The 25,670-nt window shown below is 38.2% G+C and overlaps 1 protein-coding gene across 1 annotated transcript; it reads right to left on the bottom strand.

The window, feature by feature from the left end:
• Positions 1-382: 382 nt before the first annotated feature.
• Positions 383-25,356, bottom strand: ESD (esterase D). The gene is made up of 10 exons (XM_043578785.1): positions 25,160-25,356; positions 21,490-21,552; positions 20,879-20,953; positions 20,216-20,304; positions 16,619-16,717; positions 14,264-14,388; positions 13,104-13,223; positions 11,263-11,361; positions 9,140-9,307; positions 383-1,291 (listed from the first exon to the last, which is right to left on the bottom strand). The coding sequence occupies exons 3-10, from the start codon at positions 20,944-20,946 to the stop codon at positions 1,211-1,213; spliced, it is 849 nt and encodes a 282-aa protein (XP_043434720.1). The 5' UTR covers positions 20,947-20,953; positions 21,490-21,552; positions 25,160-25,356; the 3' UTR covers positions 383-1,210.
• Positions 25,357-25,670: the final 314 nt, after the last annotated feature.

The raw sequence follows: 25,670 nt of genomic DNA, 5'->3' as shown, positions 1-25,670 counted from the left end.
AAGGGATTAAGAGTACACTTATCTTGATGAGCACGGAGTAATATATGGACGTGATGAATCACTATATTGCACACCTGAAATGAACACAATGTTAACTACACTGGAATGAAAAAAAAATTAATGTATAATCTTCATGCTTCTCTAATAGAAAAATGTTTTTAAAATAATCTGGGGAGCCCGGGGGGGGGGTTCAGTTGATTAAGTATTCAACTTCAGCTCAGGTCATGACCTCAGTTTGTGAGTTTGGGCCCCCTGTCGGGCTCTCTGTTGTCAGCAGGGAGCCCTCTTTGAATCCCCTGTCTCCCTCTGTCTGTATCCTCCCCTGTTTTCTCTCCCCTCAAAATAAACAAAAAAATAAAATAAAATAGTCAGACTTCATCTATCATGTTTCAAAATGAGTTTATTCATATTAAGTTCGTAAAAGTAACACAATTTGGTATTTACAAAGAGACTGATTACTTTTCTTGGTGAGCTCACCAAGCTAAATTTCTGCATGTAACTACAGGAAAATATCTGTTTACAGAAACATATGAAGCAACTTTCCTTACATAGAGCTATTTTCAGATTGAGTCTTATTATTTAATTCTCGTCTCTTGAGAAATCCCAGAAACCAATGTCCACAAATCTGTTTGGCTTAATAGATAAGAAAAGAAGTCTCATTGGATTGGGTTTATGAAATCTGGCTTCTAATCTTAGCTGTCCCACAAATAACTGTGTAATGATGGAGAATTTACTTAATCTTTCTGAGCCTCATTCCTTACTCAACAACAAATAGTTACTAAATGCCTCCTAGAAGCCAAGTGGTTGGCAGATACTAGAGACAGAACAATAAACATAATGAAGACAGTCCATGCCTTCACAGACTTAAAGTCTGGAAAAGTGAGGGGTTTAGGCTAAATTACCTCTTAAACCAATTCCTGAGTTAGCATTCTATGATTTAAATGCGATTATATTCATATTCTGTGGCCTGAGGTTAATACAATGATTTCCAAATAACCTTGAGAAAGCTGTAATGTATTAAATATTTCCCAACATTGGCAAAATAACTTTTAAGTCAAAAGCAGGTTTTATATATTCATTCAGAAAGTGATTCAACTATGGAATGATGATTTTGAGCACTATGAAATCCAATGCATTGAAATCATTTTTCCCAGCAATTCTGTTTATTACAATTTTATAATCCTGAAAAAATTTTCTTATCTGAAGTTTTTTATGCATTCAGGTATTTTGCATGATGTCTGATGTGATCAGTAATAAAGGTTGCAATGAAGTAGTAGCTATGATCATAACCCTAGAAGACAAAAGAGAGGAACATAAGATACTTTCCATTCAGAAACATCAAAGACATTAAACATATCTCTCATGTCATTTAATTATCTGTAAACAGTGAAAAAAATTACAGTATAAGGAAGACTTATAGTCAAAATCAAGCTTAGGGGTGCCTGCAGGCCTCAGTCAGTTAAGCGTCCGACTCCTGATTTTGGCTCAGGTCATGATCTCATGGTTGTGAGATTGAGCCCTGTGTTGGGGCTCCCCACTGGCATGGAGTCTGCTTACGATTCTCTTTCCTTCTGTCCCTCTCCCCAGCTCATTCTCCTACTCACTCAAAAATAAATACATAAACGAACAAATAAAGTCAAGCTTATACTTGTACTTCAACATTTTCTCTGAGCATTATAAGAACAGCAAAAATATGAAGAAAAATAAACATTCTGTATAGCTTAGTTTCTAGATGCTGCCATTACTATGCAAAGAGAGGAAATGACACATTAATTAAATGTACAGGATATACAAATGGTCCTATCAACAAGGGCTAAAAGAATCAGAATTTAAAGAAGTCAGAAACATAGGCAAGAAGTTTTGACTCACAGAAGAAACACATTAACATCGATAAGACAGAAAGTATTAAAACACAAAATAAGCACACATAAACAATATAGAGAAAGAACAAAAAACATCCAATGGTCAAATGTTGTCTGGGAAGTTAAACACAGACATCATAAAGTTTTGTTACAAATTCTACTTTCTACTCAATAAAAGTCTATCACATCATCATTTGAGGAAAAAGGAAAAATTCATTAAAACAGACATCCCTTAGCAATAAACCACACTGGGGAAAAAAGTCAGTAAACTGTTTAGAAAACAATCATGAAACAGAAAGAAAATGTAATTTTCTGCCAAGCAGTTGAGTTGAAACGGATCTCAAACTATCTGGTCGATTAAATCCACTGACAAAGGGGCACCTGGGTGGCTTAGTTCGCTAGGCATCCGACTTCGGCTCAGGTCATGATCTCATGGTTCATAAATTCGAGCCCCAAGTAGGGCTCTTTGCTGTTCGTGCGTAGCCTGCTTCAGGTCCTCTGTCCCACCCCCTCTCTCTGCCCCTTCCCTGCTCTCTCTCTCACAAAAATAAACAAAAAAACTTAAAAATACCCCCACTGGTACAGGTCAATGGACAGGCAATGCCCCCAGGGGCATCTTGAATACAACAAGAGGCTTTCTAGAGGAAAAAGAAACAAAATTAAGCTGGGAAGAACCTAAGGGGGTTAAACAGCAGGTAATCTGGGGGCAGCCTCCCTTCCAAAACACAATGAACACGCAAGGTGAATACACCGAAAGGACATAAAAGTCTTCAGATTTTTAAGTTTTTACCTTAATCTTGTGAATGGTCTCTGATGGGAGAAAATGGGAATTTTCCTAAGCACTTAAGAACCAAAAAGAGCCCTAATAAAAATATCACCTGGGTTTCAAGGAACAAGGCAAATCCCTAAGGTTTTAGCGAATCGGTCAACGTTCTCCATCTCTTACTTCCAGGAGCATTCGGGGTTCGTATCTCAGAACGGCAGTTAATAAAGAGTTCTAGTATAAAGTCATCAAAGCAACTCAAAAGCACTGTCTTCTATTTACTGTGGCCGAACCATAGAAGTGAGTCTGACAGGAACGTTGTCAAAATTAAGACTGACCTTTGGAATTATTTGGCTTCACATTTCTCAACGATAAGACGAGGCCCAGTTAATTCAATTTGGAGCTAAAGAACAATTTCTTATGTAGAGAAAGAAACGTGAAGAAAAGCATTTTCCATTCATGGAATTCTTGAATTGTTTTACCAGGTTAACCAGGCCCATGATTTGCAATCCACAAACCCTAGGGAATACAGTCCCAAGTAGTAGCTGCTGGTTTCTAACAGATGAAATGATGTATCTGATGGACAATAGGGACCAATGCAAGGGAATGGATGCCCCAAGCACTTGAGGAGCAAAGTCCCTACGGTGACTGCGTATGCTGTATTTTTATGCAGTTTCACAGATGTTTAATGCCTTGCAGTTTCAGGCACATAGTGGGTAATCACTGTTACCACTGCTATTATTATTTATTATATTATTATTATGACTATATTAGAGAAGTCCCAGGGTAAAACAAAGTTACAGTTTTGAGCTCTCAGGGGTGTACTGCAAAAACACAGTACGTTTTATCTAAAATACCAAACCGATGCCCTTGACTTCCATAATGATATTTTCACAGAAGATCCACCTTTACGAGAAAACAGAAAATGCCTACTGTGACACACCAAGAAAGAGTTAAAGGCAGGAGAACACATTTGAACTACTGGCATTCTGGTACAGAGAAGATCCTTATATAACCTCAGCCAATTGTGTCATTCCTGACCAGTCATGATCTATTTATCAATATGATTAAATGGGGGTGGGTCCTTTCATCAAATTCTCTGAATCGGTTTGGTTTGTTAGGCAGCTTGCACAATTATATATATCCGGCGACACTTGAAAGAGCCTAGGTTTCCTCTTCTACCTCCCACTCTACATGGAAAAATCATCAGTAGCAAGACTCTCTCAGAGTATAAAAATAAATGAACACATTTCTTTCATTCTTCACTCGGCTCTCAAAAAAGCAGCAATGCTCCAGCAGCTATGATGAACATTTGTCCTAAAGGGCAGTGCTTTCCTACATATTTTCCAGACCCAATTAGAAAGGTGCACGTATGAATTCCTGGGTTATTAAATCTCTTCAGAATACAAAGAAGACTGTGGAAAAGGTGTTCACTTGTTTACTTAATAAACAATTCCTGAGAGTCTGTGCTGGGTAATCGTGCTGAGTATGAGGATACAGGGACGCCTGAGAGATCCCTGCACTTCTGGAATTCTGTGCCATGTTCTTACTGTTCTCTGACAGGCAGTGCAGAGGCCAAAACCACCTATGAATCTTCAGAAAGGGCCTTGAAGAGGTAGTATACAGCCTTGCTTCGATGTTGTTTCTGGAAGTTTCCATTAGGTCACTGAAATTTTTCCCTCACAGTGTAACTTTAAAACTGAAAATTAGACAAATGAGGCTTCAGAGTAAAATCTGATCTTTGTATACTATCAGGACTCTGCTATCTAGTGCTTTTTCAATTTAGATTCACTGAAGCCAAAAACAGAAAAGGAAAAATTCTATGAGGTGACAATCATACAAATGCCTCTATGCACCACACTTAGCTCTCAACTTTTTTCTGACAGTAGAGAGTATGTACAAAAAGACCCTGAGAGGGGTGCCTGGGTGGCTCAGTAGGTTAAGCGTCCGACTTCAGCTCAGGTCATGATCTCACGGTCCGTGAGTTCGAGCCCCGCGTCGGGCTCTGTGCTGACAGCTCAGAGCCTGGAGCCTGTTTCGGATTCTGTGTCTCCCTCTATCTCTGCCCCTCCCCTATTCATGCTCTGTCTCTCTCTGTCTCAAAAATAAATAAATGTTAAAAAAATAAATGAATAAATAAATAAATAAATAAAAGACCCTGAGATTTAAAACACCAAAAAGAAGTAAATAAATGAAGTTGGGTAAAGCATGTACATGATTGTGATAATTTTCTGCCTTTCTCCTCCGTTCACATACTTCTATATACACCCCATTTTTTTCAGCTTACTTAATTCTTCACCACTCCCATTTCATAAAGAAATACAGTTATACTGTACTTATAAGCAAATGATAAAGCAGGTAAAAGTCTCGGACCTAAGGTCATCTGAAGTCAGTGGAAGCCGGCCTGAAAACCTGAAAGCAACTTCGCCGAAGCTATGCCCAGTCATGTCTACTCAGTCGCTCATTCAATTATAACAAGCCTAAACAAAACCTTCAGACTGTGGCCCTTGCCAGAAGGAAAACTGAATGAAAAACTGCCCGAGCTAAAGACTGTGACTGGTTATTTCAATACTTTCTCGCTTTCTTTTGTTTTCAGAATTCAAGAACGTTTTGTCTTGACTCCTCATTAAATACACCCATCTATGTTTTTTACTTGTTTAGGCTATGAGCATTTCAGAAATAAAAAGTTTCTTTATTTTTTTCCCCCTCTAAGAATTTCATCAGTGTTTTACTTCTATGCTGTTTTTATAACACGCTTTATAGAGATTTTTCAGTCTCTGTTGGCAGGCTGAAACTTTGTTGGTGGTGGTAACAACACAATTTCCTGGCACAGCCTCGCAGGGGCAAGAAGAGGCATCCAACATTGTGAGTGCCAAGAAATCATTTGGAAAGAAACGGTTTGTTATGTTACTTATAGCTATGGTTAATACAGTTAAACACATTACTTTACAATCAAATCAGTATTTGGATTTCTCAAAGTTGGTTATTGATCCAAAACAGGCAATTTAAGTGATTAAATGTTTAAGTATTTTAACTAATCTAAGTAAACCCTATTACTTAAAGAGGGACACTCAGAGAAAAAAAGGTATATCCAATATATTGGTTTTTGACATATTTTTCCTCATGTGTGTGTGTATGTGTGTGTGTATATATATATATAATATGTTACACAGTATATTTATATAAATTGTTCACACGTTCAAAATATTAGGGAAATTAAAAAAAAACAGGAAGATTGTTCAGATCTGTTGCATAAGTTAGACGGAGAGGAGGCTGTGCATAAGTTCTCGTATTAACTAATTCCATCCCTCTGTTCCTCAGAAGCACTGCTTTACCGTGCTTGGGATTGCTTAGACGGATGACAGGAGGTCAAGTATTTTCATTTCAAGTGACCTTGCTTCCAATCCTGGTTCTACTGTGAACTAGTTGTGAGACCTTAGATACGCAGGTTACTTTTCTGAGCCCATAAAGTACATGGACAGGAGCCATATTAGAAAACCCACAGCAAACATCACACTAAATGGGGAAATACTGAAAGCTTTTCCTCTAAGATCAGGAACAAGACAAGGTACCTACCTCTGCCACTTCTATTCAACATAGTACTGAAGTCCTAGCTAGAGCAATTAGGCAAGAAACAGATATAAAAGGCATACAGATTGGAAAGAAAGACGTAAAATTATCTCTGTTCATAGATGGTATGCTCTTCTCTGTACAAAACCCTAAAGCCTCCAAAGTAGCAGGATACAAAAGCAACACACAAAAATCAGCTGCATTTCTCTATACTAGCAGTGAACAGTCTAGGAAGGAAATAATGCAAATGGCTGTATGATTCCACTTAGAGGAGGTACTGAGTAGTCAGATTTACAGAGAAAGGGGAATTATGGTTGCCAAGGGTTGGGTGCAGGGAGGAACGAAGACGTGGTGTTTAATGGGCATAAAGTTTGAATTTTACAAGATAAAAGGGTTATGAAGACGGATAGTGGTGATGGCTGAGCAACATTATGAATATATTTATTAGCAAAGACATGTACATTTGAAAATACTTAAGATGGCAAATTTTATGTATAGTATTCTGCCACAACAAAAAAGTTGAAAAAAATGAAAGAGCAAACAAACAAAAAAACAGATGGGAGAGGACAAGAATGGTCTCTCATGTGGTCACATAAAAATAAAATGACCTAATGCTGTGAAAACATTTGGTAAACTGCAATGTGCCACATTATACATTGATCTAGATGTATCTGGACATTTATCATCGTAATTACACGTTTTAGATCAATGTGTCTGACACAGTACCCTTGAACATGAATAAAAATGTTTTTAAAATCACAATCATTTCGGGGCACCTGGGTGGTTCAGTTGGTTGAGATCTGACTCTTGATTTTGGCTCAGGCCATGATCTCAGGGTCATAAGATTGAGCCCCACATTGGGCTCTGCACTGAGTGTGGGGCCTGCTTAAGATTCTCTCTCTTTTTCTGCCCCTCCCCCATGCACGTACACACTCTCTCTCAAGAAAAATAAAACTTAAAAAAAAAAATCACAATCACTGGGAATGCAAGCTGGTGCAGCCACTCTGTAAAACAGTATGGAGGTTCCTCAAAAAACTAAAAATAGAACTACCCTACAACCCAGCAATTGCACTACTAGGCATTTCTCCACGGGATACAGGTGTGCTGTTTCGAAGGGATACATGCACCCCAATGTTTATAGCAGCACTATCCACAATAGCCAAAGTATGGAAAGAGCCCAAATGTCCATCGAGGGATGAATGGATACAGAAGATGTGGTACATATATATATATATATATATATATACACACACACACACAATGGAGTATTACTCGGCAATCAAAACGAATGACATCTTGCCATTTGCAACTACGTGGCTAGAACTGGAAGGTATTATATGCTAAGTGATATTAGTCAATCAGAGAAAGACAAAAATCATATGACTTCACTCATAGGAGGACTTTAAGAGACAAATCAGATGAACATAAGGGAAGGGAAACAAAAATAATATAAAAACAGGGAGGGGGACAAAACGTAACAGACTCACAAATATGGAGAACAAACAGAGGGTTACTGGAGGGGTTGTGGGAGGGGGATGGGCTAAATGGGTGAGGGGCACTAAGGAATCTACTCCTGAAATCACTGTTGCACTCTATGCTAACTAACTTGGATGTAAATTTTTTTTTTTTTTTTTAAATTTTTTTTTCAACGTTAATTTATTTTTGGGACAGAGAGAGACAGAGCATGAATGGGGGAGGGGCAGAGAGAGAGGGAGACACAGAATCGGAAACAGGCTCCAGGCTCTGAGCCATCAGCCCAGAGCCTGACGCGGGGCTCGAACTCCCGGACCGCGAGATCGTGACCTGGCTGAAGTCGGACGCTTAACCGACTGCGCCACCCAGGCGCCCCTAACTTGGATGTAAATTTAAAAAAATAAAAAATAAAATAAAATCACAATCCCTTGTAATTTACAGTGTTCATTTTTCATCCTGAAATATTTTGTTTATATATTCCTAAGCTTATAAATAATTTTTTAAAAATAAAAACAGAATTCCTTTAATTATAACTGTATTAGCATAGAGTTAGGTGAGCAGTGGATAACCAAAAGTCATTTAGTCAAGGAAAACTTGCCAAGCAGCACAATGTTTAGGTTAGCACCTAACTCAAACCGTATAAATTGCAGATGTGTGTGAGACCAATGGTTGATAGCCTCTGAGGTTAAGGTGTACACGAAGTGAAGAGTAATTAAGCTTATTCTTGTTATTTCCTGTGAGAACAGCCACATGCATGTAAAGAAAGACATATCCAGTAATCTTGTTATTCACTGGTTCTACGGCCATACAAAAAATTATAAACACTTTTCACTGCCAAAGGCTTTCTTTTTTCTATGGAATTTGGTCTTAGATATCATTAATTTAATCAGAAGGCTTTCACATTAAGTATCTTATTATAATTTTAAAAATATCTTACTAGGGGCACCTGGGTGGCGCAGTCAGTTAAGCGTCCGACTTCAGCCAGGTCACGATCTCGCGGTCCGGGAGTTCGAGCCCCGAGTCGGGCTCTGGGCTGATGGCTCAGAGCCTGGAGCCTGTTTCCGATTCTGTGTCTCCCTCTCTCTCTGCCCTTCCCCCGTTCATGCTCTGTCTCTCTCTGTCCCAAAAATAAATAAACGTTGAAAAAAAAAAATTAAAAAAAAAATATCTTACTAGAGGTAGTTTTCCAAATTCCAAATATAAAGTATTATGGAATCTTGCCTTTTTTAAAAAGTTTTTTTGAAAGAGAGAGAGAGAGAGAGAGAGAGAAAGAGCATGTGAGTGGGGGGAGGGGCAGAAGGAGAGGAAGAGAATCTTAAGCAGGCCCCACGCCCAATCTCATGAACAACCATGAGATCATGACCTAAGCCAAAATCAAGAGTTGGATGCGTAACTTACTGAGCCCCCCAGGAACCCCTGGATTTGCTTTTTTATAGTTACTTGGAACAAGTTGAGGTTTCCTGGGACTCACCTCTTGTAATCTAAAAACAACAGGGACTTTCTTTTCTGTACAGGCAGCAATGAAGTTATCAGGTAGTAACTGTCCATCTGAAAGGAACTGGTCATCTTTCCCTTGATCGATTAATATGTCCAGCTGAGAACCTGGGTAGGACTTCACAAGATGGGTAGCATCATAAGCCTAGAAAAAGAAAAACACTGAAAAATAAATTTGAAAGTACCCAGAAAGATATTCTTCAGAACAGACCACAGTAGAACCAAATAGAAATTTAAAGTCATTTAAGCTCGAAGGCCTTTTAAATCAGAAAACACTTTTTACATTGGTTTGTCTGGTTTTTATTCACAAGATCTTCAGAATTCTATGTCCCAATTATAGCCTCTTTTCTACTTCCACGCAGTCCTGAGCCAGTGGCAAGAGTTCTGAATCTCAGCATTTTTCATAGAATATAGCCTTTTCCCTTCTAAACCTTTGAGGTTTTTAATCATCTCGTAACTCCAAAAAAAAAAAAAAAAAAACCAAACAAAAAACCCCACATCGTATCTTTTCCTTTATGAATCCCACCACAAATTGACTCTTTCTTCTAACTCCCTTGTATCTTTTTCTATTTCCAGATATTCTTTGTGTCAAATAAACAGTCTGTTTTGTTGTCTTCTCTTTTTGGCTTTAGTACATTCAGCCTTCTCTTTTATGGTGTTGAATAGCACCAAATATCTGCTATCCCCATGATCTTTCAGGAAGATTTAATTTAAATAATCTGAATCATATAAACAACTCCTCAAATTTATGATCTCAGGAGCTGCCACTAGTTAGAATTTTATATTTTATTATCCACTTTTAAGTATTCTTGATCATTCATATATATTCACTAGCCACAACTTCCATGCACCAATCAAGACAAACAAAACCCCCAAGATTTCCCCTTCTAAAGTATCATGCTTTATTAAGACTTGCTTTCTTTAATCTTAAAGGAGAGAGTGGAAGGGGATCTATAAAGTCCAACTAGTTCTAAATTCTGTGATTTCATAGTCCTAGGAGAAGGAGAAAAATTATAGATAGTCCAGGAGAAAAATTATAGACTCCTTTACCGGTTACCTGTGCCTTTACCTCTCCCTTCCTTTCTCCCAACCAGCTGGTCTTTTGCTCAATGCTTCTATGAGACCCTAAGCCCCGTGTAGATGGGAAAGGTGATCACTTTTGTGACCTAAGGTCTCAGAACTCCACATAGACTCTGCACAGTGGCAAGGATTGCTAACACTGATGTATGTGCACTGTCAGCTCTCAAACTGCCTAATAGTATCACGTTCTGCATTCTTCCACTGTAACAAAAATCTAAGCCTAAGCAAAACACGATTCTAATTTAGTGACTACAGGATTAAACCTCTGCTTTGTTAGAATTTCAACGACCAATCTTAAATAAAATTGAGATGCACGGGTGAATGACCTGGAACACACAACAGTAAGACAAAAAAGTTTTTCTCTTCCCCCACTCAAGTATTTCCTACTTGTTCACATGCATATGATGATGAGTACATTTGCAAAATATTCAGACTCTTGGTGAAGTTTGCAAATAGTCTATTTCTGCACAAAAGTCAAATGAGTCTCAAGAGAAAGAGCCATTTTTAATTTTCATTTTGAAGCATCTGCTCCCATGCTTCAAAAAGCAATCTTGCTATTGGGAATGTTCACATAGATGTACATTACACAATATCTATTTTTAAAGACTTTTAAGTCTGGAATTGACTATCTCAATCTGAGAGATGATGGATTTTGAAACAGACACATGAAACAATTAAAAGGCCAGGACTCATGGTTCCTGTTGTACAAATGAGCACAGGGTTAAGAGGCAAATCTAAATTTAGGGATAAAATGTGGTATTTTTTGGTAATGTTACTTAAGAAATAAACATGTAAATTAATCATTAGGAGAAAAAACATGTAGTCTCGGAATGTCTGCCACAATTCAATACAATGAGGAAAAGGGCTTTTTTTTGTTATTATTATATGTATTTCCTTTTGTTAATTATTTTTAGCTCTGCGTCTGTGAGTGAGCTAGGAATATAATGTCTGCGATACGTAGCTTCTTCACAAATTTGAAAACTTAAAAATGAACATTAAGACAGCCTTCCCAGTACCTACCTTCCATTTATTTTGATCTGTTCCCAAATATCCACTGAAGGCTTTTTTGCCCCAAGGACAGAGCACTGGGTTGCAAATTGGAGCAAATGCTGACACAGACTTCAGAAACAAAGGAAATTTAAAAACAAGTTATATTTTGCAAAATCAAACAGGAACACGTATTTGCAACTTGCTTAAAAACTCAAAAGTTTATTTGCAACTTGCTTATAAACTCTGACTTGCCATGAAAACTACTTGTGAACAATTCTCTGTGAGTTATCATATGTGCTGGGACGGCAGGCCTCTCCATGATACATCTCTCATGTGTTCAAGTAAGAGAGCTAATTAACCATAGGTGCCAACATAGTGGAAAGCAAAACATTACATTTCATTAAATAAGGCACAAATGCAAGTTTACGTTCAGACTTTCTACTCCTTTTTTCCACTTAAAATTAATTCGTAGTGATATAAAACAGTTTGTACCTACTTTTGTGAGGTTATTAAATCTGAGACACATTCTTTCTCTTTAAACAGGACCAAGAAAGCACTGAACGATGCCCTTAAATGTGGCAGAATTTTAATACAACACAATTTTGGGTTCTAAGCAGTGTTGTTTTTCTTTTTTTTTTTTGAAAGTTTATTTTTTATTTGGGGAGAGGGGGAGGGAGAGGGAGAGAGAGAGAGAGAGAGCGAGAGAGTGAGAGCGCATGAGTATGTGAGCCAGGGTGGGGAGAGAGAATCCCAAGCCATCTCCTGTCAGCGTGGAGCCCGACACACAGGGCTTGATCTCACTATGAGACGCTTAACCGACTGTGCCCCCAGGCACCCCTATGCAATGTTGTTTTTCACTGGGTAAGTGGCAGAGATGGAATCGCTCAGTTTCAGAGCACTTATCACTGTGTAGGTTTATCAAAGTCTAACGCTTTTTTTAAAGGACAAAAAAACAACTGAATTTGATTTTCTTCCTCAAACGTAATAAACGGATTGCCTTACGTACAAAAATATAAGACCATTTTATTTATTTATTTATTTATTTATTTATTTATTAAAAACCCACTGCCAGGACTTGAGTTAATTCAACTTTATATAGCAAAGCCTATTAAAAGAAAAATATTTGATGCCGCAATAAGAAGCTGCCATAAGAAATATTTTCACTTCTCAGTGGCACACCTGAAATGACTAAGAAGTTCCTTCTGGGGGAAGGAAATGGATTAAACAAATCTTGAGGTATCCGACAGCCCTGTGATTTTAAAGACAGAAGCAGTCCTGAGATTATGCCTGTTTCAACATTCCCTTTTGCATGGTATGCTGCTCTGCCAGTCAGACATTCTACATATGGTGGTCATTCCAACTTGGCTCGTTTAAACAACAAAAAAGTAAAGCTATACAGTTTCAAATAAATGAATGGAAAGACTGACGATGTTATCTATCAGTTACGCTGCAATCCAATTTTCATCCAAGGCACTGAGAAGAGAGAATTCTTCACTTTCACAAATCATGAGTATCATCTTCTTCTCTCAGAACATCGAACTCAATTAACAAATATATTTCCTGGTAAAAATGTGATATATACTGCAATAGTAACAAGAATACGACTCAAGCTACAGTTTGAATAGAAGCAGTAGAAATTGCTTTATAATGTTTTTAGTAGACCAAATGTGATAGAATTCCTACACTTCTGATTCTGGAGCATATAATTTTGTGTTCAGTTTAATGCTCTTCCCCTACAGCTCATTCCCAACACTAGAAAAGTTTAGTCCCAGTACTAATAATAATATCCTACTATCGCTCTTTGTAAATAAAGTTCCTAATTGATATTATCCAAGAGAAATACTTGTCACTGGAAGCTTCGGTAATCTTACTTTGTACTTTCCAGGATTCTTCAGAGCACATATCAGAGCTCCGTGGCCTCCCATGGAGTGGCCAAAAATAGACATCCTTTGGGGGTCCACTGGAAAATTGGCATTTATGAGTTTGGGAAGCTAGAGAGAATTTAATAATATGACAGAAGGTATGAGAAGTAAGTTTAAACTTTTCCAAAGTTACATAAAATAATTACACAATCAATACTTCCAAATCTAGTCTTACAATAGTATGAACTAATAAAGATGGAAAAATAAAAATCTCAGGTAGACAAGGATTCTTAACGTAACACTGGAGAAAACATGGTACATCCTTCTAGGAAAGCAGCATAAAGAAAATGATGCAGAAAGAACCTTTAAAATGTCTAAAATTCACTTCTTGGCATCTATTCTAAGGGAAAAGTCCTTAGGGGGGAAAGATGATACATAAAGACACTCAATGCAGTAAAACTTAATAGAGTAAAAAATATATGTAAATATATAAGTATCCTATATTACAAAAAAGTAAATTATGACACGTGATATAATATTATGAAATTATTAAGGTTATGTTACCAACAGAGTATTAGAAAATGTTTGTTTTATACAATTAAAAAAATGAACATGAAAAAAAACTTTTATAATTCTAGGAAAACTAGTCATAGAAAAAAAGTCTGGAATATACCAAAACATAGTTGTTATTTGGGGTGCAGAATAATGGATGATTAAAATTTTGTATCATTGAGTTTTATGATGTACATATGCAAAATTTAGAAAAGTGCATAAACTACACATAAATATTATTAATAGAAGCAGTGATTTAGCTACTTATTTATCCTTTCTAACTAAGCCTTGGTAAATCATTACAAAATATGTCTGAATGAACTGGCTGCCAGAGAAATGAAAAGTTTTTTTATATATTATTTTCTTTGTATCCTCTGGGTAGTGTATAAAGGTGTCAATATAATTATTACCCTCTTTAAAAGTGTACTTAATGTTAACTTCAATTGTAATAAGACTATTGTACAAGTAAACTTTAGAACGTTCACTAATAAATATGTACCAAATAGATTCAATACTACCACACCCTGATTTAAAATTCTCAGGACTAGAAGGACTCTGTGTCCCAAACCAAACTATTGGCAATCATCAGTTAATAAGTACAACACAAATGAAATTACCTCCTCGGTTACGTAAGAATACATTCTGTAGTTAGTTTTCCAAGGATCTTCAGTGGCGTCCACATAAAACCCAGCACCAGTGCCAAAGTCCCAGCTCTCATCTTCTCCTTTAATATTGCAGCCACCTATCAAGGGAAAATCCTGTGGTTTCACCTACTTCGCAGTGATAACCTGTATTTCGTAACACACTTTTAAATGAATCTGAAAGTTCATTTGCATCTGAGCTGATCACCAGCTATTGCAGTTCTCTGCCTCTTAGGGCACATACTTCCCGGCCCTCTTGTCCCTCAATAGGGCCACGTGACTAGTTCTAGTCAATGAGGCAAGGGAGGGAATGCCCTTTCAGGCTGGAGAATTCACTGCCAAGGTGAGGCACACTGATATTCTTTGTGAATGAAATGTCCTCCAATGTATTCTTTTTAAAAAAAAAAATTTAAGTTTATTTATTTTTGAGAGAGACAGAGACAGAGTGTGAGCAGGGAAGGGGCAGAGAGACAGGGAGACACAGAATCCAAAGCAGGCTCCAGGCTCTAAGCTGTCAGCACAGATCCTGAACTCACAAACCATGAGACCGTGACCTGAGCTGAAGTTGGTTGCTCAACCAACTGAGCCACCCAGGGCACCCCTATGTATTCTGAATATATGCTTCTTCACTGTTCACCTCTCAAAGGGCTTATATCCTCTATCCTTCTAAAATGTGCTGAGATTCCTTCTCTGATGACCCCTCCCCTATTACCAACACTTCTTTTCAAGGGAAGGGAGACAAGATGCTTGTGCTGAGTTCACTATCTTGCACTGAAAATGTCTCCTTATGTATTTTGGAATCACTCCATCATGTTTCCCCTATTTATTCATCCCCCAATGGGATTTTCTTATAATCTTTTAAAATTTATTAGGTTTTATTTTATATACTTCTAGGTAGTTAAAAAGCCAACTGAGACTGTTAATAGAATTATGGTAATACGTAATTTCAGGGAAATGACCTCTTTGTAATACTCAGTTTACTCATCCAGGAACATGACATTTTTCCATTTATTAAAGTTTTCGTTTATGATCTTTGGCAGGTTTTGCAATTCTTTTAAAAAATAATTCTTCATATTTTTAAAGTTTATTCCTAGGCATTTAACATTTTTGATAGTACTCTGAATTACATTTTTTAAAAAGTAGGCTCCACACTCAGCATGGAGCCCAATGTGAGGCTTGAACTCATGACCCTGAGATCAAGACCTGAGCTGTGATCAAGAGATGGACACTTAACCAACACTTAGCCACCCAGGTGCCCCTGAATTAAATTTTTTATTACATTTCTAGTGAGACCTGTCTTGCTTTGGTGTATTATATGTGCTGTGAAAGGAAATGCACTACTTCCTAAGGCCCGCCATTTATCTTCCAGATAGTTTTAGCTGCCATTTTTTTAAACATAATTTATTGTCAAATTGGCTTACATACAACACCCAGTGCTCATCCCAACAAGGGCCGTCCTCAATGCCTATCACCCATTCCCCCACCCCCCGCATCCGCCCTCAGTTTGTTCTCTGTAGAGTCTCTTGTGGTTTGCACCCCTCCCTCTGTTTGTAACTATTTTTCCCCTTCCCTTCCCCCATGGTTTAAATTCCACTTCCAGGGGTGCCTGGGTGGCTCAGTAGGTTAAGCATCCGACTTTGGCTCAGGTCAGTTCACAGGTTGGAGCTCCACGTCTGGCGCTAGCAGCTCAGAGCCTGGAGCCTGTTCGAATTCTGTGTCTCCCTCTCTTCTCTCTCTCTGCCCCTCCCCGCTCACACTCTGTCTCTCTCTTAAAAATAAGTACACTTTAAAAAAATTAAAGACAAGTAAATTCCTCTTCCTGACACTTCTAGGGTCACAAAGTAAGCTTTAATTCTGATGGACTGAGTTTTCAAATATTGATATTTTCATTTCTTCAATGTAAGCATTCTAGTTATTTATATTAAAACGAATGCACATTTCACTGTATGATTGTTTGATGAAGAGAGGATGAAAAAAACCTAATTTTCATGTGACAAGGCAGTTTATCTTTGAAACAGAAAAACTTCTTATCCATCGTATGTTCTTTTGGCACTGGTGCCAATATGGTATATTAACCAAGTTGCTCAATCTCTGTTTTGAAGCGTCTTCATCTACAAAATGGGAATAGCAAAACTGTCTGTTCTTGTAAGAGTGATGTCATGAGTAAAATTCGCAATGAGGAAAATATATAGCACAGTCTTTTATAATCATGATTATCACCTGAAAGGTTGAGATAACAGCAAAAATATGAAATACATTGTATAGCGTTACACAACTTATACTTTAAAGATTCATATTTTTACAAAGAATATCTGGAACGAGAACACTTACGAGGGCTGGTATCTGGAGCAATGACGACAAGGCCATGTTCTGAGGCAGCTTGATGATAACCAGACTTTGATATGAAATTTTGTTCCGTGCAAGTTAAACCTGCAGATGAATAGATTATTTCATGCTATACTGTGGATAGCTGATAAGAGTTAATCCCTGTATGATATGGGAAAACGAGCTCACTTACTATTAATAAAAGGCTTTTTTTAAAAGAAATAGTTCTAAAGAAGATAATAAAGTTCCCTTTCTTGTAAAATTTACAACAGTATTAATCAAGAACTGTCTTAGGTTAAATGCTCCCATAGCTGTCCTTTCAAAGTCACTCACTGAAGTTTTAATTACTGAAATCCTTAGGACCAGATGTATTTGGGAATCAGAATTTTTCAAACTGGAGAATGTTATATCAACCGGACTGGGGTGCTGTCAAACATGCCAATTAAATGTGTTACTATTCCTGCATTAAAACATAAATACAATAAGTCATCATAATACTATAAATAACTTATAATTGTTTTATATATGAGTAGTCCTTAGCTACAAAATTCTGCCTGATCATCTCTGTATTCTTCACTGATTTAAAAGAGAAATGGTCGCCACGTACCTTAAATTTTAGCCTCAGTTTTTACAGCTGTTTCTTCCATTTTTCCTAGCTATCTAGCCTTTTCAGACATGTGACCGAAGAGATGACTGAATTTTCTTACTATAGGAGCCTAATACTGTAATGACGTGAGAATGGCCAAGAATAAACTGGCAATAAATGACTGAGCTAAGTACTGCCCAACCTAACACACCTTTTCCCGTGTCCAATGCTAAATATTCCACTACATCTGATGATTAGCAACATCAAAGCTTACTAGTATGCATGACTCAGAATGAATTAACTATGGAACACTTTTATAGTTTCTATTTATCCCCTAACAGCCAGCACAGGGACTTATGAAATAGTTGCTAATGAAGATTAAATTCATAATTACAAGATACAAAGTTACGAGTATCATGGTATAAAGCGTTATGGGAGTTTATGTTTAAACTGTGAGGACACTACTTTCACTAGTCATGGCGGAGTACAGGGTCCTTGTTTGTCTACCATGTTCCTTCCCAGTACGTCTTCCAGAGATACTGGAGCCGTATCATGAAGGAGAGCTGCCCCAAATACTGCTAAAAGGTTAGCACTCTTGCTGACCTTAATGTAAATGTGTTTAGAGGCAAGGTGATAGTGTAAAAAGAATGTCTGAAAAGGATTTCAGACAGGATCTCATTCTAAAGATGTTACTCAGCCACTCATTGCCTAACCAAAATTAGGCAAGTAAGCTGAATATTCTGAGTCTCAGTTCTTTCATTTCAAAAATGGGGATAATACTGCTTATGTTTATCTTATACTATGGCTGTGAGGATTAAATGTGGTAACATGTAAAAAGCCTTGAATTGTGCCTCGGACACAGTGCACAGTGTCTTACGCTTAAGAAATGTCAATGTTTAGAGACCAGAGAAAAATTTGTTGTTTTCTAGTCAGAACACAAATTCCTTGATTAATGTAGGAGGGAATAAACTGTAGACTCCTAGAAGGGGAGATAATTCTACTAGGAGAATTACTCTCACAAGTATAAAGACGGTTACAAATTAATATCCACTAGATCAACTATATTTTCTATGAAGAGCTTTGAGGGTTTTTTTTGTTGGTTGACAGGTTTATTGAGGTAGAATTCAGATGCCATATAAGTATACAGCTCGACTGTTGGTATATTTACAATTATGGAACACTACCACTATCTAATTTTAGAACATTTCTATCACCCCAAAAAGAAACCCCATACCCATCTGTGGTCACTCCTATTTTCACCCAACCCTCCCTCCATGGCCCTAGGTGGAGGAATTTAGGGCCTTATTATTATAGTACCTCTTACACAATACCCTCCTGGTACTTCTGATTTGGTTATCTTTCTTTCAGCCAAGAGACAGGTCTCCAGCGGCTGCCGCCAGAAAACAAAATGCAAAAAGAATAAGAGAAGGACTGAATCCAGTGCCAGGCTATGAGTCAGACAACTTGTTCACTCTGTCAAGGGATCTTGGGTAATGTATAACTTCTCTGGGCCTACAGAATAGTTATCTATTTTCTTTTTTGTTGTTTGTTTTAATTTTTTTTTTTACATTTATTTATTTTTGATAGGCAGAGAGAGAGAGAGAGAGCACAAGCAGGGGATGGGCAGAGAGAGAAGGAGACACAGAATTCGAAGCAGGCTCCAGGCTCCGAGCTGTCAGCACAGACACCGACGCGGGGCTCGAACTCACAAACCACGAGATCGTGACCTGAGCTGAAGTCTGACGCTCAACCAACTGAGCCACTCAGGCGCCCCAGTTACCTATTTTCTAAGGTGGTCTTCAGCTATACAATACTGTTTCTAAAACAAACATGCAATTTTGTTCTTTCTTTTGCTTTTGGCAATACTTGTTGCTCTTCTAGCAAAATCAGATTGCTTTTTTCAACCACAGAAATGGGCCGCTGAGTTACAATCACACAGACACTTAATTTTTGCCTTTTATTTATTTACTTAAAAAATTTTTACCTTTTAAAACGAAATATGTATTCTCATTTTAAAAGACTGGTATTTGGGGCTTATCCTTGATAAAACATATGTAAGTGGGAATTTACTAAAATCAAAGATATAAGCAATTTTAAGGTAACAAAAAGAGCCCTCTATGATATAATTTGATTTCTACAGAGTCTCTCCTTACAATGTTTGCTTCTAAAGATAAAATACCAACAACATCTTGTGAAATAAGTTAGCAGGGAGCTTCAAACTACTGGCGGCAAAGCCTTACTGTCTCATAATCCATCCTACAGTCTTTAATATTCACCACTGCTTAAGAAGCTTTAGTATTCTTTTGTGATTTCCCAGACTGTTGCCAGAGAAGATTGGTGGAGTCCAATTAAAACATTCTAGAGAAGGCTATGAAAAAGTTATTTGCTGGTAGTTTCTAAGTAGTGTATCGTGGGTGCTCTGGTGTTTTACCTAATATTGTTCTATTTGAGTGGTAAAATCTCCATAGACTTCCAAAATTCTTAGGTAGGTACAAGTTAAGTAATTTTTCTTTCTTTTTTTTAAATAATGTTTATTTATTTATTTTTGAGAGAGAGAGAGAGAGAGAGAGAGAGAGAGAGAATGCACAGGCGAGTGGCAGGGAGAGAGAGGGAGAGAGAGTGAGAACGAGAGCAAGTGAGAGATTGATTCCCAAGCAGGCTCCACACTGTCAGTCCTGAGCCTGACACGGGGCTGTAACCGACAAACCGTGAGATCATGACCTGAGCAAAGTCGGATGCTTAACCGACTGAGCCACCCAGGTGCCTGAATAAGTAACATTTCCAAGCTCTTGCCATTTTCTGTTAAATTACTTGGTTTAACTTTAAAAGAAGTGAAATAAATATAATTCCATTGGGTTGAAGTTATTCTCAGGATAAAGTAAGAGTTGACTAGAAGAGGCTCCTAAAGTCCTATAAATGGCTCAGAAAGCACACGAGGAAATCAAGATAAAAGAGTAAGATGAACCAGTTAAAAGCAAAAAGAAACTCCTTCCAAAACTTAAATGCATAATACTTACCAGAGAGCCAATACAGCGCAGGGCATTTTCCAGTTTCTGCCTTGGGTGGTAAGTAGATAGCGAATTTCATTTTGCAGTTCAGTTCAACACTGTAATTTTAACAGCCACAACAAAAAAATCAATGCCTCAGACTGGTTAAGACAGAAACATAAAAATAAGTGTTTTAATGTACAAAATAAGTGATTCTACCAATATTTAAGGAACATAACTTGATCCTTAAAGAATGGGGCCAAATTAGCATACGGATCTATTAACCAACTTGAGTCTTTGCTGTGCATGGCACGTAAGTCACTTGGGGGATGGGGGAATAAATTAAAAGAATAAATGTAACATCCTCAATGTAGCACTAATATTACTAAAAGAGAAACTTTTTCTGTTTCTAAAGAAATGTATGAAATAACAAATCAGCTTTTATAAAAAATGAATTCTAAAGATCTTAAATTACATTTTTGCTCATGGGCACTGAAATGTACCACATCTTTGTTTGTCACTCATAATGTATTATAATCACTAATATCACAAATGAGGTAATTTTGATAAGAACTATATGCATTTTTCTACGTAAACAGTAATTTTGTGCAACAGTGATCGTTCATGGGCCTATTAAGGAATCAAATAGAAGCAGGATGAAAGATACTAAAATTAGATCTTCTTAGTAATTACCTGTCATGTTCAAAAACTTTCTGCAATCCTCCAAAGCACTTGTTACTGGAAATCTGTTTCAATGCCATTCTTCTCCTATTAGTAAAGATCAAGCTCATTCATTTCTACATTCATTCTTGAAAAATTTGAAAACTCATTTTCAGATAGATTATCAAACATGCAACTGTTTTCCACTTAGAATATTTTTTCACATGCTAATTTTCTCTGATAAATAACATTAAGAAACTGACTCACTTTCATGCACACAATTATACTTGTTATGCACTTTAGGAAACTTTAGTACTTTGGTATGTCATTACTAATTTGCCTAATTTATTAACAAGCTTTCTTTTTTTTTCTTTTTCTGGACTGCTCCAAATTCTTTTCAGAAAGAATTTTAATTATTTTATCTCCCTTTCGTTCTGCCCCTCCCCTGCTCATGTGCGCTCTCTCTCTCAAAAATAAACATTAAAAATTTTTTTAAAAAAATGGCTAATAGTTTACTTGTCAACTCTAACAAAGGAATCAAAGAATTGGTATTACTGATTATGGCTGATTTTAAAATGGGAGGAGAATGATGTAATAATAACCATTTTGATAACAGTAAGTGAAAACATTTATTGAGCACTTACAGCGTGATCGCCACTCTGTGATATGCTCACCCCGATCAACTTCCTCGTCCCGGGAGAGTTTTTCTGAGAAAGCAATGTACAACTTTTAGATCAACAATTTTCCTTTTAAAAACATTAGTGAATTAAAAGTGCAGCTTATCGTTGGGAGATTTTGAAGTTTGGTAATTCTTTTCTCTCCAATAAATCTTTTAAATGTCATAAATAGTTTTAAACTTAAATGTTAAAATACCACACATTATTAATTTTTAATGACACAAAAAAAGCTGGAAAAGCATCCTTACCGTAAGTGCCCGCTGAGCAAAGAACCTTCTGATTTGTATCTCTTGAGGAAGGTTCCCTTCCCCTCCTTATTACAGACCAGCCAAACACACTGAATAGAAAATCCTCAGAAACTGGAAACAGGTATTACCACTCTAGTTGTCTTCTCAATGAATATGTTCTACATAATTTCTACTGATATGCTGGGTTCTACAGTACGCTGATCAGTTGTGGTGTTACGGTCACTCTAAAAAAATACTTAACAATAATCTTAAAAAGTTAATCTTGGAAATGTCTTTGCAAAATTAAAAAAAAAATTAGTTTAAATTCCATCTTTTAGTAATGTCCTCAGTAAATCCAAATACTTAGCTTTGCATTGGAAAGCTGGGATTTGAACCAGGAAGCCTGACAATAGGACATCTACTCTGCTGCTATACTCTCCTTTCCTTGGAGGGTCTTTAAATACTCTCTTTGTTAGACACTCTGAGATTAACTAATTTTATAGGATTAGGGTTTACAATTATAGAGACATTACCTTCTATCACAGGTGTATGCATTTAATCTATAAAAGATCAATTTTTAACAAAGTTTATAAATGTTATTAATTATTGACTATTAACTTCAGCTATTCTTATTTATGATCCTAACTTAAATAATACACTGACAAAGACAGATGCATAATTTTAGCATATATACATAAGACCAAGGAATAAATTTTTTTGCTGAATTATTCTATAAGGATGCCCTATTAAATTTAGTAAGGACTGTCTGCTTTCCCAGGCCATGGTACATCTAGTAGATAAGAGATAACTAATAATTATTTGTTGAATTAATGAATAACTTATTTTATTAACTTCAGACTACCAATTATATGCAAGTTTAAAAAAATTGTTTTTTAACATTTCTTTATTTTTGAGAGAGAGACAGACGGAGTGCAAGCAGGGGAGGGGCAGAGAGAGAGGGGGACACAGAATCTGAAGCAGGCTCTGGGCTCTGAGCCATCAGCCCAGAGCCTGACGCGGGGCTCGAACTCACGGACCACACAAGATCATGACTGGAGCCAAAGTCAGACTCTTAACTGACTGAACCATCCAGGTGCCCCTCATCCAACTTTCAAAGTAACATATAAGAAATATAAATTTACCTGACCAAATGCTACTTGCCTTTTTGTCTGCACCAATCCTCGCCTCAGAGAGAACTCGAGATCCGGGTTCTCCTACTCCTGCCCCTTCTCCCTTTCCTTTTCTCTTCACACGCACTTGCCCTACCTCCCCATTCCCTATGTTTCTATCACATTTTCTAGGTGGAAGAATCAAATTCTGCATCTCTAGGTCCAATCGTTCTCACACATTAGTGCCAGAATTTAAATGTCTTGCTGGACCCTTCTTCCAAGATATGTCACCAGCTAACAAAACTCAACACATCTGGGGCATCAGGGTAGCTCAGTAGGTTGGTTAACCATCTGACTCGATTTCGGCTCAGGTCATGATCTCACGGTTTGTGAGTTTCAGCCCCACACGGGGCTCTTCACAGTGCAGAGCCTGCTTGGGCAGAGCCTTCTACCTCTACCTCTATCTCTGCCCCTCCTGCTCTCTCTCTCTCTCTCAAAAAATAAATAAGCTATTAAAAAATAAAAAAAAAAAACCCTCAGCACATCTAAAATGAAGCATCTGTGTCCCACCTTCAAACCATTTTCTTTCCTTTGTTTGCCTCTCTTTTCATCCATTCCTGTCTATGTGTGAAATGTCTTAAAGTTACTCCTTTGAATTCTCACTGCTACCATCCTAATTATACACAAGAAATGAAAACTTAGGCTCCTGCTTTGTTTCTTTCTTGTATATCCCACTAAAATCAATCCTGCATGGAAGCCTAGGGCTTCAATACGTGAATTTATTGCTTAATGGATACCTATACACATTACATATTCAGGCCTAACATGGCCTGCATGCAATTGCTGGTCATTTTGATTTATTTTTTATTTTTAAAAACTGTGATTAAAAAACACATACCATGAAGTTTACTGCCTTAACCATTTTTAAGTGTATAATTCAGTTGTGATAAGCATGTTCTATCAATTTTAAAAACATGGTTAGCCTGCCCACATTAACTAGCAGAAGAGAAATCTTGGCCATCTCCAGGCTGCTGCTACAGGTGTAGGGCTTATCCGACTCACCTAGTGGTTGAAACCCACTCTGTTATTGAAACGAAAAATAATGCAACTAATTATATATATATTTTCAGGTTTGAGGCCATTAAAACTTCATAAAATTGAAACTATGAAGAAATGACAAAAGGTAAATAAAGACGAATAAAACTTTGGTTTATTTTGGCATATATATAATACTTGCCCTACTTTGGTAATATACTTTGGTCACATTTTAACTGCGGTACTAAGCATAATCTCTTTTCCTTTATAAACATTCATATGGCTGGCCCACATATACATTTCTAATCCACCGTGGGAGGAAAAAATACAGCATCCACGAATTCCAAACGCGTTAACTTCGCTCTCAAAATTGTCTTCAACGGTCCCACATTACTTTTTTGGCCTCACTTTCTATTACCTTAAATCAGTCAAACTCAATTATGCACAATCCTAGTACAGCCTGGATGTTTCCACTGGGTGGCTTTACTCAACGCTATGGTTTAACAATTTCAGAGTAGGTTCCTCAGAGTAGGTTCCGGGGCCAGACCCTCCAGGTTAAAATTCCGGCTTCACCACGTATATCTAATATGTATAATATCTAATACGATAGAATATTCGTGATTGCTCCCGAGACTAAATGAGTTAATTCACTACTGGTTGTGACACTGCTATGATATGCATGCAAATGTTAGTTATTATTATTCCAGCAACTTTGAATGCCCTCCTTCAAGATCTGCTCCAATGCCAGCTCCCTGGCAACGCCTTCAGGGGTGACCTCCGGACCCCTCCAGAACTCGCAAAACATTTACGACACGAACAGACGTACAAAGCGCTCGCTGACCCCTGAACGGGGCGCTTGGCAGGGCCACTAGCGCTTTGGGGTCTGTTTCTCTATAAACTGGGTACACATCTACCTCGTGCAGTGGAGATCGGGTCAAAGGGCGGGGAAAATCTATGCAAAATGGAAAGCGCTAAATAAACGTAGCGGAGACCGTAGGCCCGAGCACCCCATTCTTGGAAGTTCAGTGAAAGAAACGGATTCGGGACGAGGCCTGCGTCTGCAGCCAAGGTCCTGGCCTCGGTGCCCAGCGCTCGGCCTCCGGCCTCGGCTCGATCGCAGGCGGGATCCCGGCCGCAGTTTCCGCGATCAAGCCTGCGGCGCCACTGGCCTCAACGTCCGCCCGGACCAGGCCCCGCCGCGTCGCGGGTGCAGTCCGAACCGCAGGCGAGCCGAGGACATCCAGGCCTCAGTCCAGGCAGTCTTACCTCTCGGAATCACCGCGGCAAGGAAAGGGGCGGCAGCTGGAGCGCAGAGGCGGGGCCTCATCATGGCCGCCGGGGCCAACGTTTGGGGGAGCCCATCCTTGACCACGCCCCCGCCGGGCCCGCCCACTTACGGGTCTTTGCTCTTGTGTCCCTTCTCCCGCGCGGGGTCAAGCCACAGCCACGCCCCTCGGCTCCGCCACGCCGTCTCCGCCCTCCCTCACCGTGCGCTGCTCCGCCGCCCAGCTGTCGCGGGCTCCTCTTCCTGCTCCTCCTGGCCTAGCGTCCCTTCGTGAAGGACCAGCTCGTCCACCGACCCGGGTTGTTCCCGGAGGCCTGAGGTCTGGCCCCACTTAACTGGTGGAAAGGGTTTACACGTAGGCTTTGAAATTATTTAAAAACCAGGTTATACTAGGGAGTCTGGAAGCCCCCAGGCCCCCAAATCTTTCCAGTTCACCTCCCTGAGAGCTGGAGTTCAACAAGCGGCATTTTTATTATTTATTCATTTTTATTT

Source organism: Prionailurus bengalensis, chromosome A1 (genome assembly GCF_016509475.1).
Source record: "Prionailurus bengalensis isolate Pbe53 chromosome A1, Fcat_Pben_1.1_paternal_pri, whole genome shotgun sequence".
NCBI classification, from domain to species: domain Eukaryota; kingdom Metazoa; phylum Chordata; class Mammalia; order Carnivora; family Felidae; genus Prionailurus; species Prionailurus bengalensis.
The sequence above is the reverse complement of the archived record's forward strand: the minus strand, read 5'-3'. Positions and strand labels throughout refer to the sequence as shown.